The sequence below is a fragment of the Moschus berezovskii genome, chromosome 6, assembly GCF_049115385.1.
Source record: "Moschus berezovskii isolate FMDL1 chromosome 6, NW_MosBer_1.0, whole genome shotgun sequence".
NCBI classification, from domain to species: Eukaryota; Metazoa; Chordata; class Mammalia; order Artiodactyla; family Moschidae; genus Moschus; species Moschus berezovskii.
In genome coordinates, this window is record NC_142465.1 from 74,582,888 (window position 1) to 74,601,381 (window position 18,494).

General features: G+C 39.7%; 1 protein-coding gene across 3 annotated transcripts in view; it reads left to right on the forward strand.

Moving 5' to 3' along the window:
- The window catches only part of POLR3B (RNA polymerase III subunit B), a 115,251-nt gene that overhangs the window by 64,442 nt on the left and 32,315 nt on the right, over window positions 1-18,494 (forward strand). For all 3 annotated transcript variants that reach the window (XM_055394426.2, XM_088837164.1, XM_088837165.1), the window contains 4 exons: window positions 6,817-7,026; window positions 9,620-9,778; window positions 10,398-10,515; window positions 12,283-12,425. In XM_055394426.2, the coding sequence (XP_055250401.1) occupies window positions 6,817-7,026; window positions 9,620-9,778; window positions 10,398-10,515; window positions 12,283-12,425 (630 nt within the window). The remainder of the gene's footprint in view (window positions 1-6,816; window positions 7,027-9,619; window positions 9,779-10,397; window positions 10,516-12,282; window positions 12,426-18,494) is intronic.

Below are 18,494 nucleotides of genomic sequence, written 5' to 3' on the forward strand. Positions count from 1 at the left end.
AGCTGGAATGCAGTTAGCCTCTCAGTTACTGATAATTAGCTTGACAATTAAGGAATTCTGTTTCTCCTGTGGATAAAGAGTATGCATGTCTTTTCGAGTTTTTATATTGCCCTTTGGTTGGCCACAAAGAAATAAGAAGCATGTTGTCCTGCTACCATTTACCTGAATGATGTAATGCCTGGACAGTTGAGAATAATTCCCAGTGGGAAAATCTAAACAGCGGCTCATCAATTTAGCGTTTCCCATTCATCCTCCACAGGAGTGGAGGCTGAGTTCCCCCTTGTGCTTCTGACTTGCTAACAAGTTGAAATATACAGTACTGAATCCTGTGTGTCCTGAAAGGGCTATCACTTCTATTGGGTTTACCAAACCATTTTGTTTCATGATGTGAATCCCAGCTGAAACAATACACCTTTTGTGTAGAACCTTCAGCAGAATTAACGGAAGACTAATCACTTCATCGCAAATGCCACTCTTTAGTGCGTTTGAAGATTGAAACAGAAAGGGCTGTATCTCTCACCACTTGGCAAATCTTTTTGTTTTTGTAAATAAGTGACTTGAGCAAAAGAAATAATATTTTTATTTTTGTAACTTCTCTTCCTACCAAAAAAGAAAAAAAAGCCTTTATTTTGTAGCCCTGAGTACCTAAAACGTTTGGCCAGTTACCACACACAGTTAAGCAGGATCAGTGTGTACAGAAAGCCAATTCAGTGTCTGTAGAGTTCTTTTGTAGTTTTCTGTGTGAAGGTTTTTTTCCTCGTTTTGTTTTGAGTGTCATTTGCAATTCATTGTCTGTGTTTTCTGAGGTTGGTGTATTCAGCTGCTCTGACCCTGGGTCCTGCACATTTAGCTCCTTGGATACAATCCTCTGACGTGACTGCTGACGCTAGGAAGACAAAAGCCGCTGAATATCTTAAGTAATAATAATAATAATAAAAGCCTTTGTTACTGTTTGTTATTATAAAACACCTGACTGGAAAGAAAAGTCATGAGATAAAAGTAATATTTAAAGTTGGCACATGAGAAGGCCACCTTGCTCTGTGGGCACTGAAATAGCTGCAGAAGTATTGAGTGAGGTCTATAGGAAAACTTGCAAAAGGAGAGAGGGCCGCAGAGGGAGACCAGAGCAGAGACCCAGGTCTGAAGCAAACCCAGCTCTTTGAGTTGGACTTCTCGGAGTCATTTTAATTCCATGCTGTCTTGACCACTAGGAACTAAAATAAAATCACACTAGGTATCAGCCATTGGCTCAGAGATTCTGTGTGGATTTTCTTTTCTTTTTTTTTTTCAGATGAACAATTATACAGTTACTTTTTGTGATTCCTTATATATCCTCCCAGTGTCTGTGTGGATTTTATAACAGAATATTTTAGTTGCTCTTCATCTGTTAGTCCATGTGGAAAGTGAAAGACAGTATCCCAGAATTAATTCGCTAAATACTCTAACCAAGCTCAAAGTTGACTATATGCCATTTACCACCAACCCCTCCCATTCAACAGTGAGAAAATAAAAGTCATCTTCTGTCACTGTGAAGGAGACCAATACAGCACAGACCACAGAGACTTGAGAGCCTTACCTTGTATATAAGACAGGGCTGACTTGAATGCAGCCTAAAATACCAGCAGAGGGTGTTTCTTAAATCAAAGGCTCTTTAAATTATTCGTGAAGTTCAGGGCTCCACACAGTGTGTTACTGAGCTTGTGGGAGACATCCCTGCCATGCCTGTGGCTCTGTTGTGACGTGGTTCAGAGCGCGAAGTCAGGTCGGCGTGTGTGGAGGTGGCAGGGTCTTTAGGTCACCCAGTGCTTCAAGTGAAGGCAGTCTGAGGGGGCCGCGTTGTCTGCTCCCCCCAGCACCCGACGCCAAGTTCGCATGAGTCACGCTTTCATATCCTGCCCATTTTATTAGTTGGCACGCCTCTAGTGGAACCCTTTCTCCCATTTAAAAGGACCTTTTGGTCACTGTCAGCTCAACTAATGAATATGCATCACATCCCTCCTCCAGCCCCCGCTGCTTCTCACCGCCCCTTCCTCCTTCAGCTGTAAACTGCTTGGACTTTTTTAAAGTTGGGCATTAACGCAGCTTCTGTTTTGGTTTTTGTTTTTGATTGAGTCTGTTCCTAAGTGGGTAGTTCCTTCTCTTGTATCCCCTACTTTACAGTAGGATGGGATGTACTAGAAATAGGCTAGAGGATTTCAAAATACTAGAAACACATAATATACACATAAAAACTTATAAAATGTGGTTTCATTCTACATCTCTTCTCTCGTTTTCTGTTTGAATTTTTTTGAATCCATTTGGGGATACAAATTATCCATGGTAATTCTCTTTTAGAATTCTTTTGGTTAAAAAAGACATACTCATTGTAGCTATTGTAGGTGTAAGCTTGTGTGACAGTTCCTGAGACTAGAATGTTTATAATGAGGTATAGTTCTGTATGTAGGCTTAGAGTTGGAGGTAGAATGGGCAGTCTTGCAGGATGATGAGTGTGTATTTTTACTGCTAATATTGTTAATATTAGTCATAATGAATGTTGTCACTCATTGAATATCCAACTGATTTATGTACATTTATTTCTTCATGTAACATATTAATAATAATAGTCCTGTCAGATATAATACATACCTCTTTGTTTCTGACAAGGAAACTGAATTCCAGCTTGGTTGAGTAACTCTTAAGACATTACTTTATGTCTTCTATACATAAGATCTTTGTAAAACTTACTAAAATTTTTCTCAACTTTTCTCAACTGAAACTAACTTCTTTCCTCACTTTTCTGGTTCACCATGGATCATGATGAATGTAGACTGTAAATTATAAACTCCCTTAAGGACAGGAACTGTGTCTGCTTTTTATCACTGTATCTCTGGGGCCTAGCCAGGTGCCAGCTTAATAATACTTAATAAATGTCTCAACAACGAATGAATCTCTGAGCACATTAAAATTGTTAAGAAATCAGATGCAGATCTTTAAAACAGTCTTTGAAATGAAGAATTACGTTGGAGGACTTTACAGCCCAGTACTTAGACTTACCATAAAGCCATAGTAAGGAAGACAGCGTGATGTTGACATCAGGGTAGGCATGTAGGTCAGTGGAACAGAATCCAGAAACAGAGCCACACTTTTATGAGCAGTTGATTTTCAATGACTATATCAGGGCAATTCAAAAGGAAAACCTTTTCAACAAAATGTCTGAGTATCTATATAGAAAAAAATGAATGTCAGCTCCTACCTCATACCATACAAAAAGTTAATACAAAATGAATCACACCGCTAAATGTAAGAGCTGAAACTGTAAAACTTATAGAAGGAAACTTAAGTAAAAATCTTTGTGACCTCAAATAATGTAACAGTTCTTAGAACACAAAAAGGACAAACTATAAAAAATGAAAATTTTAGCAAATTGGACTTTCTCAACTTATACTTCTCTTTGAAGGATGCTGTTAAGAATATGAAAGACAGGGACTTCCACTGCAGGGAGCATGGGTTCAATCCCTGGTTGGGTTTGAAGATCCTGCATGCTGCTAGGTGTGACCAAATACATATATATGAAAGACAGCATTAAGCCACAGAATGGAAGGAAGTATTTTCAGTATATCTGATAGAGGATTTGTGTCCAGAATACATACAAAGAACTCTTGGATAATAAGACAACTCAGAAGTTGGAGGCCAGGGAAAATGCAGACGTTTCACAAAGAGTAATAGGAATAACCAATACACTCATGAAAATATGTTCAACATTATTAGTCATTAAGTAAATGTAAATTTCTGTAAGATGTGACTGCACACTCATTAGAACGACTCAGATGAAAAAGATTTGACATTTGTGGAGCAGCCAGAGTGCTCACACACTGCTGTGAAAATGTAAAACAGTAAAATCACTTTGGAAAATGCTAAAATTATTCTATAAAGTTAACCATACTCTTAGCAAACAACACAGAAACTCCACTCCTGTGTATTTATCCAAGAGAAATGAGTAACAAAGACGTGTGCATCAATGTTCGTAGCAACTTTATTCACAGTAGCGCAAAACTGGAAACATCTCAAATATCCATCAGTAGGTGAATGGATAGACAAAATGTATATTATGATGGAATAATACTCAGCAATAAAAAAGAATGAATTCTGTTACACACAGACATGTGGATGTGTCTCAGAATCATGCTAAATGAAACAACTCAAGAGTACACTTACTATATGATTCCATTTATATATGAAATTCTAGAAAATGCAAACTGAAACTGTACTGATAAACAGATCCTTGGTTGCCTAAGGCCAGGGACAGGATCATCTGAAAGTATTGGAAATGTTCTGGATCTTAATTGTGATAGTGGTTTCACAGATTCATGTATCTGTCAGAATTCATCAACTTGTATACTTTAAATTGGTGAAGTTTATTGTAATTCCATAATATATACAATTAAATAAAAAGAGCTTGGGTGAAGGAAGATGGAAAAATTAGTTAAATATATACAACTTTATTTTTCTCAATATACCTTTTCTAAGTTGTGTTCATCCTTACGTTTTCTCCTTTTGTCTTAAAAAACGTTTTCACTGTTTTAACCTACATATACATACCATGTTATGCCAATTTGTGACTCCTTAAGAAAGTTTTGATCAAGAAAATAAGACTTTGTAAGAAAGATTATGTCCTGGGTAGTGAGCAGCAAATAAATTCATTGGAGACTGTTTTTACAGCAAAATGGGCCAGTAGAAGGAGAATTCAGCTTATAGATAATTAGTTTTTATGTACATGCAGTGCCCTTCTTAAGGAAGCTGAAAATACTAATAGAGCTGTCCTAGTTTGAGCATATGCTTCACCCTGGGCTAATGTTACAATTTCTACATGACATTTTCTCCAAAAAGCTTACTTATTGATAAAAATAGCTAGTCATTCATTCATAATTTGTATAAAAATTATGGGGTGTGGTGGCATTTGAGAATTTTATAACATAGAAGTCATAGTTTATAATATTTTAACCTATGCATCCATCGCCAGTGCTGCTAGAGATATGTATACATGTATCGGCCTGCAAGTTCGTTCAAAAGTCTTTAAGGAACATTTTCTGATGAGATCATAAGCCCCAAATTTTTGCTAAACCGTTTAGCTGTTCCTCCATTCCATAGTGGGTTACGATGCCCAAGAATTATGCTCTGGGCCGAGTAGCACAATTTATAGCAGGATGCCATCTCTGTCACCCTTGTTTTGAAGTGCAGCTGGCTCTGCTTCTCTGCTGCATGGTAACACTCAGCTCAGGTCTCAGAGGGCACGTTTGGCAGCCTGGTGGGACTTTGCCTGAACCCTTGTCTACGGTGGGTAAAGTATACAGTTGAAGCTGAAATCTCAACATAAATTTGAACTGATTTCATGTAAAAGGATGAACTTAACTGTCATGAACTTTACTGTAGTCTGAGCAGCAGCAATTTTATTTCTAAGGCCATCAGTGATCTATTATCAGGTATCCTGCCCAGTCTATTAGTTGGCACTAAAATAACAGCAATTGGGAATTTTTAGTGTGAACTTGAGAAAAAATTCATGCAGTTCAGTTTAGCTATTGGTTTTCAGCTGAATCTTGATAAATTTTCTAGAGATTTAAGCATAAATGCATACCTTCTTAAAAAGTATTGAAATTCTTCCATTTCATTTACTTGACATTTATTGAGCATTGGTAATAAGCCTAGGCACTTGTTTCTTTAGTGTCCTACAGATTTCATTAAAGCCCAACCATCAAGGAGTACTATATCATTTTTGCTGCCTGAATAGGTTGTTTTCATCTCTAAATTGAAATCACCATTGATTTAATGACATGAGTCAGAGAAAAAGGAAAAGGAAACAAATAATTGAGTTTTATATCTGCTCACATTAAAGCTTAACTCCATTAAATGACACGTCAGCACCTTGGATGTGTGTGGGTATTGCTGATGTGCCACTCCAGGGAAAAGAAGAGATACTTGGGAGAAGTTAAAGAGGTCCAGAAACCTGCACTCAAGCTCAACAATAGGGCAAATGTAGGTTTCCCGGTTTTAAGGTCTCTGAGTAAGAGCAATTGTGTGTTCACAAGCCCCGGAGATTGAAAGCCTTTTTGTTGAATCGATCTTTGAACTTTAATGCACCCAATGGAGAAAAAGGAGAAGGGTAGGTAACATTCTAGCTTAATTTTCAGTTGACAGAGATACTCTTCCAAGGTCCAATCGTGGAAAGGCTGATTGCAAAGGAGAGAAAAGCCCATCCCTGACAGGACAGGGCTCTGGATTCCCTAGGGGGAAGGACCCTGCCTTTCCTCATTTTATCTCCAGTGCTGGGCCCCAAGTAGGTGTTTATTAACTGCTTAATAAGTGAATAGTTATTTTTTTCCTCCTTTTTTTTTTTCTCATGTTGAACATTTGGAATTGTTGGTTACTTTATTTGTCCTATTGTCCAAGCTTTCTACCTGTCAGCACTGTGGGGTATTTTCTAATGCAGCTGTAAATATTCCTGGAACATAGTAGAACCAAATGCAGAATTGTTGACTGACATGTATAATTAACCAGCAGAGATAAAAACTCTCCAAATGGGATCAATTTTATAAATCCAAAAGTTGAAATTATTCAGATTAGTATATCTTGAGTGTGATTTTTCTTCTTTGTAGGATTTTTGACATAACTGAAAAAAATTATTTTTGAAAGTCATTAATCACTATGAGGTATTGCTCTTTAAATATTTGAAGATTTTCTTCATTTTAATTATTAAAGTGAATGTTTCTCTCTGTATTCATTGCTGCTTAATTATTTGATCTAATAGAATGTTGCATTTTGTTTTCTCCAATAACAATGAAGGTACCATTGGATACAACCAGAGGAATAGAATTGATACTCTCATGTATCTCCTAGCATATCCACAAAAACCCATGGTTAAAACAAAGACTATTGAGTTGATAGAATTTGAGAAACTGCCAGCTGGACAGAATGCGACAGTTGCCGTTATGAGTTATAGTGGCTATGATATCGAAGATGCTCTTGTTTTAAACAAGGCTTCCTTGGACAGAGGTAAGTGAATTTTCAAAACACCAAAGGTACCTTTGTGCAGATTCAGATACAAGCGTGATCAATGTGAAAGTCACTTGACGTCAGAATGTTAATGTCAGTTGCAAGTGATTTGATTTTTATAATATACAACCAGAAAGTGGTTATATATGGTGTTGACATTTTAAAAATGAATATTATATAGAGGTATTAATAATTGTTACTAAGGAACCTTTTTTTTTCTTTGTTATTTAATTTATTGGTGACTTGAGACAGTTCAACAGAAAACAAAAATTGAAATAAGAATTTGATTATTTCCTAGCAGGAATTACAATAAATGAAATACCTTTTTTTTAAAAAAAAAAAAAATCAAGTTGTATATTTAATTACAAACCTGCTGAAAGAGCAATAGCAATAGTTATATGTAAAAGACTATTTTTTTTATTGTATATCTCAACTCCATAATGCTATACTTTTTCGTTAGCAAAATGATAAAAGTATACATATACAAACCCTGATTCATCATTTTGCCTTTTTCTTTCTCAGTTTTTTGACAGCTTACTTTTGCAGGTCCCCACCTAGGGGCTTGTTAGCCATCACCTGATCTGCGGTGTGATTTCTGTCTTCATCATACATTTCTCTTCTTTCTCCCTGGCAGACCCGCCCTGCCTTCCCCTTCTCTCTTCGCAGTTGCTAGGCAGCCATAATAGTACTCCTAGACATGTGTCTTTGGCGTTAATGTTGGCTGCACTTAATTTATGCCTCTTTTTTTCCTCCAAATGACAACAGCCATGCTTTAAAGCTAGATGTTTTCCTTTCTGATTAACTGGTAACGTTTATGTGGAAATCTGAAGACTTTGTGATATCTGTCAGAAACTCCGCGACACAATTTAATGATCTGAGTTTACTGTCCTCTTGCTTTTAAGCTCCCACCTGTAAATAAAATGTCCATTTATACTTAGAAGAAAACGCTTCTGATTCCATGCAGTTCAGATTCACACTGTACTCCAGCATATTGAACTTAATGGCCATTGTACGAAATATCAAGATCATGTAAGGTTTTCAAAACAGCTTGCTCTCTGAGGCGAGTTTATTAGGGCCATACGCAATTTACCAGGAGCCATAACAACGAAGACTGTTATCAAAGACACACAGATTTCTTCATCTACTGTCCAGATGTAGAAATGTGTTGTTTCAATCATGGTCACCTTCATATTTAAAAAATGACATTAGAGCACTGAGATTTTATTTAGAAATCCACTCTTCCCAAGTTAATTTCCTGAACTCAAATTCTTCGATTTCTTGAAAGAGTTCTGCTTTGGGTGGAGAATCATAAGCAAAGGATTTTACAGCCATGTATTTATTTCTTCAGTAATAGCTGGCATTTAATCTGGAGACATTTTCCTATTTAAGTGAACTCTGACATGGCTCAGTATATCCTGGGGAGATCAGAGGGAGAATCCCGTTTAAAATAACAGCTTGGCCAAAGCGGGAAGAAGAAAGAAATTCAGCCATAGCATCTTAGGAAATGTTATTTAGTGTGGAAGGACTGGCAGCTCTTTTGAGCAACTGACAAATCCTTCTGTGGGCTTCAGTGGTTGAGTTTGCTCCATCTAAAGGCTTTTTCTATTCATTTTGCTTACTTTCCTTAATGTTTAAGTTGTTAGGTGGTCTCAGCACTTTTCCCTCCTCCAGTAGATAAATGTAATATAAAAATGTAATCAAAGTAATCTCTAATCTTAAAGGCAAAGGTGAACTGTCTCTCCCATTAATATCATTTGATTGCTTCTTTTTATTCTTTCTTTTCTCTGGAGAAAAATTAATGTTTTCATTTGCTTGTTTGAGACTTCCTCTAAGTGCTAAAATCAGCAAAAAGAAAACTTTCCAGAGAAGAGTAGCAAAAGTTTTGCAACAAAATGATGTGTGAGAAGAATGAGGGCTAATCAGTGAACTTGCTGTGTCTCAACTCAGCCACCATGTTGCTGAGTGACCATGGCCACTTAATTTTTCTGCCCCTCACTCATGGCACCAGTAAGATAGAGGGATTAAGCCAGGTGATCTCTAAGGCCCTTTCCAGTTTTCACATGCTATGGCTCTGTGCTCTTAAAGAATCACAGTAATATTCTTAGGTTTTTCTCACCTTCCTCCAACCTGACAAGGCATATTCTGTGCTGGAAAATGATTGTAGAGATTCCAGTGTTTATATGGTAGAGATCTTGAGCCAGTTCTTCAAGTCATCAAATTGTTACTTGGTTTGGCTACTCTCATGATCTAAATGTAGAGCAAATTTGGGGTGTGTTTCTGTGGGCTTCCCAGGTGGCTCAGATGGTAAAGAATCTGCCTGCAACACAGGAGACCTGGGTTTGATCCCTCGGTCAGGAAGATCCCCTGGAGAAGGGAATGGCAACCCACTCCAGTATTCTTGCCTGGTGAGTTCCATGGACAGAGGAGCCTGGTGAGCTAGAGTTGATGGGATCACCGAGTTGGACACGACTGAGTGACAAACACTTGGGAGGGGAAGGGAGGTAGAGTGGGGTGGCTTGTTGAATAACACAAATCTGTGACTTCATAGTTTCATATTGCTGGTGGTTCTGAACCCACTTTGGTTTCATTTTAGGTTTTGGGCGTTGCCTTGTATATAAAAATGCTAAATGCACTTTGAAACGATATACCAATCAGACTTTTGATAAAGTGATGGGGCCCATGTTGGATGCTGCTACAAGGAAACCCATCTGGCGACATGAGATTTTAGATGCAGATGGTATTTGTTCTCCAGGTAAAAGCCTTAAAATCGTTTTTTTTTAATGTACATGCTTTTAAATTATGGAAAGTATTCAGCAGTATGTCTGAATGTTTGGTATACAAGGCAGAAAAAAAATAACAACCTATAAAACCATATCAACCCGGGTACTGTGGCAGGGAAAACAAGTGCAGTGACAACAGTGTAGTAGCTGGTGTCTGTGCTTACTGCAAAAAGGTGCAAAGCAAAGGTGAGGACAGCAGGAAAATCAAAGAAATACTTATATTTTCTCATTGTCCAAGCTAAGTTGGCAGGGACTGATTACTAGCTGAAATAACTGTGACATGGCCCAAACCTATTCTAACACCCTAGGAGATACTTTAAAGTGGATGGATTTTCTCTCATTCATGTGGTCCCCTAAAGCAGCTTCTTAATTTTATACATGATGGGATCTTAATCTATGTGGTGTTTTCAGATGGGCTTGCAGAATTTCGAACAAGCTCTGTTGAACTGATTCCACCCATGTGGACTCTTTTTGTTACCTCCATGTCTGAATTTCATGCACCAGGTCTAATCACGGGGTTTTATGCCCCAATAGCCTTTGCCCTCCACACGGATGATAGTGACTTGTCTAATGCTCTTCTCTCTCTCTCAGGTGAGAAAGTAGAAAACAAGCAAGTGCTTGTAAACAAGTCCATGCCCACAGTGACTCAGATTCCCCTGGAAGGAAGTAACGTGCCCCAGCAGCCGCAGTACAAAGACGTGCCCATCACGTATGTCCTGGTCATGCCTTGGAAATATTACATTGAAAGATTTTTAAAAAGAAGGGTTGGAGGAAATTAGAAGTTAGCTCCTTTGGCTGGTGACTCCCAGAGAGACGTCTGCCCAGTGTCAGCTCCATACCCGCTCTTGGACAACGGGGTCCCCAAACCCAGACCCAAACCGTCATCCTCCCCTCACCTACCCCAGCCTCAGACACGCTTCCTCTGGGTCCCTTTCTCGGTGAGTAGTGCTGCCCTCCAGCCAGTCACCTACAGCATACTCCTGACTCCTTTGCGTGACCTGCTGCACGCCTTAATTCGGTCAGTGCTGTCAGTTCTGTCTCCTCAGAAGTTCTCTCACTTCCCAGTGACAGGTGTGGCCGTCTGAGTTTGGCCCGCCTCTCCTGCTGGACTCACCGTTCCTGGTAACTGCTCATCTGCCTCCAGTCGTGCGGCTCCCCACACTTCTCAGGCTCTCTCTGTTACTGCCAGAGTGATTTATTTTTTCTCCTCAATTAGTCATCTGCTACTCTTGAGTAAACAGCATAAAACTTGAGTAGATTGAGTAAAACTCCCAGTGACAATGTCGCCTGCAGGATCAAGGCCAAACGAAATGGTAATATAATAAATACATGGCCATCCATGACTCTTGGCACATGTCTCTAGCCTCATCCTCTGGCACACCAGCCCCCATATTTCTAGTAAATTGTCTCTTATTCTCCAAACATTCCATGTGACTTCTGTGCATCTACTCATGCTGCTCCCTCTGCCTGGAATTTCCTTCTCTCTGGTCAGGTCTCCATTCTAGGGTCTCCTCCAGGAAGCAGCCCTTGATAGCTTGCCCCTCCCTGCCACTACTGTCACCACCACCAGCCCCTGGCAGGACTGACTGTTACCTCTTCGGGCCTTTACCATTATGCCTCTCCCTATACCAGAAAACTTTCTTGTATCTCCCTTTCTCTCTTCCTGCATTGATTGTGAGTTTCTTTGGGGCAGGAACTATGTCTTCTTAATTTTTCTGTCCAGTGCTTGTAAGGATCTGACACAAGTAGACTCTGAATAATGTTTGTTGAATGAAAGACAGATGATGTGAAGTGTGTGAAAAAGTTCCCAATGGAAAAGCTGAATAGATTAAAGTAATATTTAAAAATTTGGAGTTGAGTAACAGGCTTCAGCTTAAATCCCAAGTCTGCTTTGTATGAGTCATGTGTCCTGGGCAAGTTCTTAACCTTCCTAAGTTTTCCTCAATTCTTATTTCCTATAAAGGAATAACAGTATGTGAATACTATGTATGGTAATGATTAAATTGTATTGTGCCTGCCTTGTAATAAATGTTTAACCACTTTATTTTTTTTTTAATTTTTTAAATTTTAATTGGAGGCTAATTACTTTACAGTATTGTATTGGTTTTGCCATACCTTGACATTAATCCACCCTGGGTGTACATGTGTTCTCCATGTTGAACCCCCCTCCCACTTCACTCCCCATATCATCCCTCTGCGTCATCCCAGTGCACCAGCCCCAAGCATCATATATCATGCATCGAACCTGGACTGGCAATTCGGTTCACATATGTGTTTAACCACGTTAAACTAGGACTGTCCAAGGGAAATTGTCACATTTTAATTTATTCTTGAAAGAGGAAAGTCATTTTTCAGAACCTGAAGTGGGAATGTCAGAATATTACGTGATAGGTATTACATGAAATATGCCTGGAAGAATAGGTTCACCAAGGGCGAACTTGAAAACTCTGCTATAGTGACTTTCTCTTAATATTAGCTACAAAGGGGCAACAGACTCATATATTGAAAAAGTGATGATATCTTCAAATGCCGAAGATGCTTTTCTGATCAAAATGCTGCTGAGACAGACAAGGCGTCCAGAGATTGGAGACAAATTCAGCAGTCGTCATGGGCAAAAAGGTAAGTTGTACCATTTCTCAGCTTTTTTATAAAACTGTAGTATTTATTAACCACATTATATAAGAACTACTTTATAATTCTCCCTGTTAGAAAAATTCAGTATGTTACAAAAAGTATTACCATGTTATCAAAAGTATTCTTGTTTTATTTCCCAGATTAACCTGTTTATATTTTAATGGCATCTAACAGAAGCAACTTAGCAGCAGCAGCAGCAACAGTATACCATAGTATTGCTTCCCTATACTATGTTTTTCATTCTGCAACTGCTCAGCCCAAAATTATAAATACGTTCTAGATGATGTACCTACTAAAGTACAAGTGGCTGTTCAGAAATAAATAGTAATACCTATTTTTTACAAAAGGTGTGTGTTTAAAATGCTGTATGTTCTGTTGGGTCACAGTATCAGGATGTCAGTACCAAAAGGTACCTCAGAGTCATCTGCCCCTTCGTTTAACACAAGAGGAAGTTCAGACCCCGGTTGGTAAGCCGCCGGTCACAGGTTCCCAGCTCGTTGCTGAGCTGGTGTTAGAACCGTGTTCTTCCCCGCCTCCAGTGCAGCGCTTTGTCTGCCTCTTAGTGACCTTCTCCTAGATGCTCCTTCTCCATCAGATCCCATTGGGGAGCCTGTTTCCGTTGATGGTCAGTGCTGGGCTTTCACTCATTGTTGGTTTGGTTTTGTTTTTATCTTCAAGGAGCATGTGGTACTGTGTCACTACTGATTAACTTAGTAGAGTCTCTCTTAGTCAATATATACCTAGAGTTTAAGTTTGTCCTGGGGTTTGAACTTTAGCTCTGTCTGCCATGCACTAGTATTCAGAACAACAGCAGCTAACACTTGGGTAGCACTCAGTGTGCCTGGCACATTGCTCATTTGTTTCTTCCACAGTCCCAGGAGGTAGGTCAGTCTGTACTTCATAGGTGAGGAAGTCAAGGCACAGAGAGTTTAGGAGGTTGCCCATGTCCCCAGTTGGTGGCAGAGCTGGTTTTAAGCCCTAGCAGCCTAGCTCCAGAATCCATGCTCTGTAACTAACCTGTTTGCTGTCCTGACTGTTAAGCAGTTAGGATTGTGCCTGACACATAGTAAGTGCTCAGGAAGTGAAAGCTGTGATCATTAATACTGGCTATTACCCATTCACTGTTTAACTTTGAATCTCACTTGTGCTTATAAATTGCTGGTGTGGTATTTTCCTGTTTTTGGTGTTTGTTTTTTTCCCTCTCTCCTGAACCCCGCTCCCATCTCCTGCCCCATCCCATCTTCTTGTTTTTAATTGACTGGTTTGAAGATAATTATACATTAAATTCTTGATGATTCTGACTATTGCTTTGCCAGGCAAGTATATCAAATATTATAGTGTGTTTGGTCAAATGAATCTAGCCTTAGTTGTCATTCCATCAATGGGACTGTTTCAGACTAAGGTACTATTTCATCAGAAGCAGTTTTTAGTTCAGTTAACAGACACAAGATTATTTCAGCCTATCAGTATTTTATGAAACAGAATTGGTTCCATCTGTAACTGTCAATATGATTCCTCTACTTCATACAGTTCCCTAAGATGCTAAGTCTTAACTTTTGAGTTTAAAACCTATCTTGAGATTCTATTATTTTCTGCTGCTTACCAGTGAAAGTCAGATTCTCTGTATTGGAATTGTTTCTCCTTCTCTGTTCATCTTGACACTTTCTGAGATATACTCCTACGTCTTTCTGGGGTAACCATAGCCTCGTTAACAGCATCTGTTTTACTGGACCTTTTTCCTGGACAAGAGCAACGCTTGATACTCCTCTTATAAAATGTTGGCACTAGAAGTTTTACAAGCGTGCACACCATAAGAGGACGTCTCTGTTCTGAATCAGTTTGCACACTTGACGCCCAGATCCTGTGCTTTGTTCCATCAGAGTTATTGTGTAGAGAGTTGAAGGCTAGTGTACATTTCAGCAGTTACCCACTGTGTTCGCATTCCACTAAGCTTGAGGACAGGGACCGTGTCCTTAGATTCTCATAAGAGTTTTTCTCGGAGTAGACACTTACTAGGTAATTGATAACGGTTGAATATATGAATGAATTGAAGGTAGCGGGAATATGAAAAGGAGCAGATTCCCTACTCTTGATGGGTTGATTTTTACCCAGATTTTAATCTGTACATTGTATATGAGTATGTGTATGTTATGGTAGAAACAAAACAGTACTTTTAAATGAAAACCATGCTTAATTAGTAAGTTCCTATGAATACAGACCTCAAGGTAAAATGTCATCAAGTCTGTGCGCTTGCATTTTTTCAGACTGTTAGTAAAATACAGATACCGTCCATTGACAGAAGTGGTTTCCAACTTGCAGTGATCTGAAACGTAGCAGATTTTCGAGATCTCTTCAGTCTTAGGGAGCTTTGACTAGAATATCTCTATATGAAACTGAAAGAAGTCCTCCTGGGTCTAGATGACCTTTCACTTGTAGTGAGAAGTTTATCTTGCTAGTTTTCTTTTTCCAGATGGCTTTTAATCCAATGATAAAACCTTCTGATTAGCCTAGATTCCCTTGATATTCTCTTACAACTTCATTAGATTTATTGAAAAGATTGGGGTGGGGGGAAGCAAACAAACAAAAAATAGATAATGTAAGCTTTATCAGAGTATAGGGACCATTAAAATAATTTTTATTTAAGTATAATTTTTATTAAATAATAAATGCACATGGCTTAAAAAAGTCAGTACCAAAAAAGGGTGCCTTGTACTAAAAAACGTAATTTTCTTTTCCTTTCCTTTCTTCTTATTCTGCTTCCTGAAGCAGTTTCGCCTCATTTTCATCTTAGTATTTCTAAATAATATTCTTAAGCAGCTCTGTATTCATTCATCCGTTTGCAGACGGATTCACCAGCAGACATTGCCTGCTGATCTCGCCTTATGATCAATAGGAAGACCTACACTTGGCTACCTCTGTTTCCTATTCCCAACTTCCATTCCCTGCATAGATTTATCATAATTTTAAGTTACTTAATTATTTATATTGCATTATCTGGTGCCATAAATACTATTTGCCTCCAAACCAAGTGATTGTTGACTACATTTCCTTGGTTATATAACTTTATTTTTTCAGAAGTTAATCGGTATCTCATTTAAGAATTTTGCTTAATTTTCCTTATTTTTATTGCCATTCTTCTATACCATCAACAGCCTCTCAACAGTTTTCCACATGATCGGTAGTCTGTTAGAACCATTTTTTCCCCAGATGGTTTCTTTTATAGTGTCCCCACTCCTCCTCCTCCAACCTATGGTGGTTCTTCTCTGAGCCAGACCTTCCCAGGAAAGTGTTAAGAATTGTAATAGGTGAACTGAGAGGGTTAATCCTTGGAACCCTCAGGAGTGCAGGGCAGAGCCTGGGGAAGCCAAGGCCATTAAGCTCATCTTGCATGCCCTAGACGTGTTTTTTAGAAAGGTTGAGAAGCACTCTGTATTAGTTTGCTTGGACTGCTAAAATAAAATGCCACAGACTTAGGTGACCTAAACAAGAGAAGTTATTGTCTCTCAGTTCTAGAGGCCAGAAATTCAGCATCAGTAATATGAATTTTAGGGGGGACCCAGCCCATCCACTGCACTCTAAGCCTGCTGAATGGTAATGATTTATGACAGCCTCCTTTGAGCCCTTGTTTCTTGGCTCTCCCCCGTCACTTCTCTCTCTACCCCACCCCCCACCCCTGTAGTGGGATAGCCCATCTATTAAATTGCTGAGAAAGTGCGCATGTAAAGTACATTTTTCGAGCTCGTGTATGTCTGAACGTGTTCTGTCCTCATACTTGAGATATATTTTGGTTGAGTAAAGTATTCTAGATTTAAAAATTGCTCTCCCCAGGGATTTTGATCCCATCGCTACGTTATTGTCCAGATTCCATCTTACTTACATGAATTGCAGCATCATCCTTCAGATCTTTGTCTGTGTGCTCTGTTTCTCTCTCCTTTCCTCCGTCCGTCCTTCCCTCTTTCCCCACCCCTGGAAGCTTTTACTGTGTTCTTTTTTGAATTCTGAAATTCCATAGACTGTCTTTTCATTCCTTGTCCTTAAGCATCAGATACCCTCTTATTCTGGAAGTTCGAGTTCCTTCAATTCTTGGACATCTTCATATGTTTGTCGTTGGTAATTTCCTTTTTATCATTTTCCCTATGCCTTTTCTGATTTTCCTGTTAGTTAGATTTCTTCCAGAGTGTTACTCTAGCTTTGTTATCTTTTCTACCCCTGCCCTCCATTCTTTTCTCTTATTTTTCTTCCTAGGAGATTGGATCAGTTTTATTTTCAAGATCCTTTTTAACCTATTTATATTTTTGATTTCCAATTGTAATTTTAAATTTAATTTGTATTCTTCCATTTTATAACAGCGGGTATGTATTTATATATTTTAAATTTTCTTTTAGTTTTTAGCTTTACTTTTTTGGTTTCTTTCTTTTCTGTTTCTAATGTAATCTCTGTTTCTTCACAGCTTTCTTTCCCTCATGTGTGTTTTAGAGTCTGGTTGTTGTTGTTGGAAGCTTTCCTTTAATGTGCAGTGCCTCCTTGAACCCTAAAGAATGGTTGGCAGGTCTGTGTCCCAGGGATAGAACCTGTTGACTGGTGGAAGTCATTGTAGGGTGATCAAGCAGTGAACCGTATTTCTTGCGAGTGCCATTCAGTTCAGTTTCAGGTTGCAGCTAGAAATGAGGGTAGCTACAGTGATTAAAGCTTATCTGTCAGCTGACCTTCTGGAAGCCAGAGTGGGGCAGCAGGCTGTGGGCCCGGTTCAGTGCACTGACTTTGACTTCATTCATCTGTGTCCTTACCCCACCCTCTGCTGTGTCATCGCCCCATGCTAGGTCATGGGTCATTCTGGTTCAGTTTCTTGGGTGAGTTTTTGGGGGTAGAAGGTAGTTTCTTGTCTGCATAGTGTAGCGAATAAAAACTCAGGTTCTGATGATTTCTTATACAGACATCTATTTCTACGAATACTTAGTTATGTATCTCCTGAGTGTCCGGTGCTATTCTGGGTCCTGCTGATACGCAGTGAACAAGATCCCAGCCCATGTGGGGCTTACATTCCTGTGGGCATGAGAGATAATGCTAAGTGCTGAGATGAAAAAAACTAAGAGATAGGGGAGCAAAACAGGAAGCAGGTCAGGGGGTAGTGATTATTTGTGACATCGTAAGTCACGTGGTTGAGGAACAGTACCTTACTGAGAAGATGACTGAGTAAAGTCCTGAGAGAAGGAAGGGAGCAAACCCTCTCTGGAGCTCAAGTGATGGAGGGAAAAGGGAGGTCTGAGGCTGCACTCAGCCTGGTATGCTGGAGGCCCAGCCAGGAGCCAGTGCGGCTGGAGCAGAGGCAGTCAGAGGTGAGGCCTCACCGGTCACTCTGTGAACTTCAGCTTTACCCTGAGGGGGAGAGACGCCACTGGAGGGGTCTGAGCAGACAAGAAATATGATGGGACTTACTTTGGCCCCCATGAAAACAGACTGTATGGGGCAAGTGAGGGAGCCCTGATTCTAGTTCCAAGGTAGTTGTAACAGCCCAGGTGAGAGTTGGTGGTGAGTGGGGAAGTGGTGGACTTCACTCGTGGCTCAGACAGTAAAGAATTTGCCTGCGATGTGGGAAACCCAGGTTCAGTCCCTGGGTCAGGAAGATCCTCTGGAGGAGGAAATGGCAACCCATTCCAGTATTCTTGCCTGGAGAATTCCATGGACAGAAGAGCCTGGCAGGTTCAGTACATGGGGTTGCAAAGAGTGAGACACATTTTAAATACAGAGCCCACTGGGATTGCTGATGGACAGGGAACCTATGAGTCAGTACTGCTGCCCTCAGCCCCACCCCTCATCCTGTTTTCATAGCACTTTATGTCTGTTTCCTGAGCCTTCCCGGGAGCGGTGGAGAGGTCTGAGTCAGTTCCCTTTCTTGTGCCTCCGTGCAGGTTCAGTTAAGGTCAGTCACTCAGTTGTGTCCAACTCTATGCAACCCCATGGACTACAGCATGCCAGACCTGTCCATCACCAACTCCCAGAATTTGCTCAAACTCATGTCCATCAAGTTGGTGATGCTCTCCAACCATCTGGTCC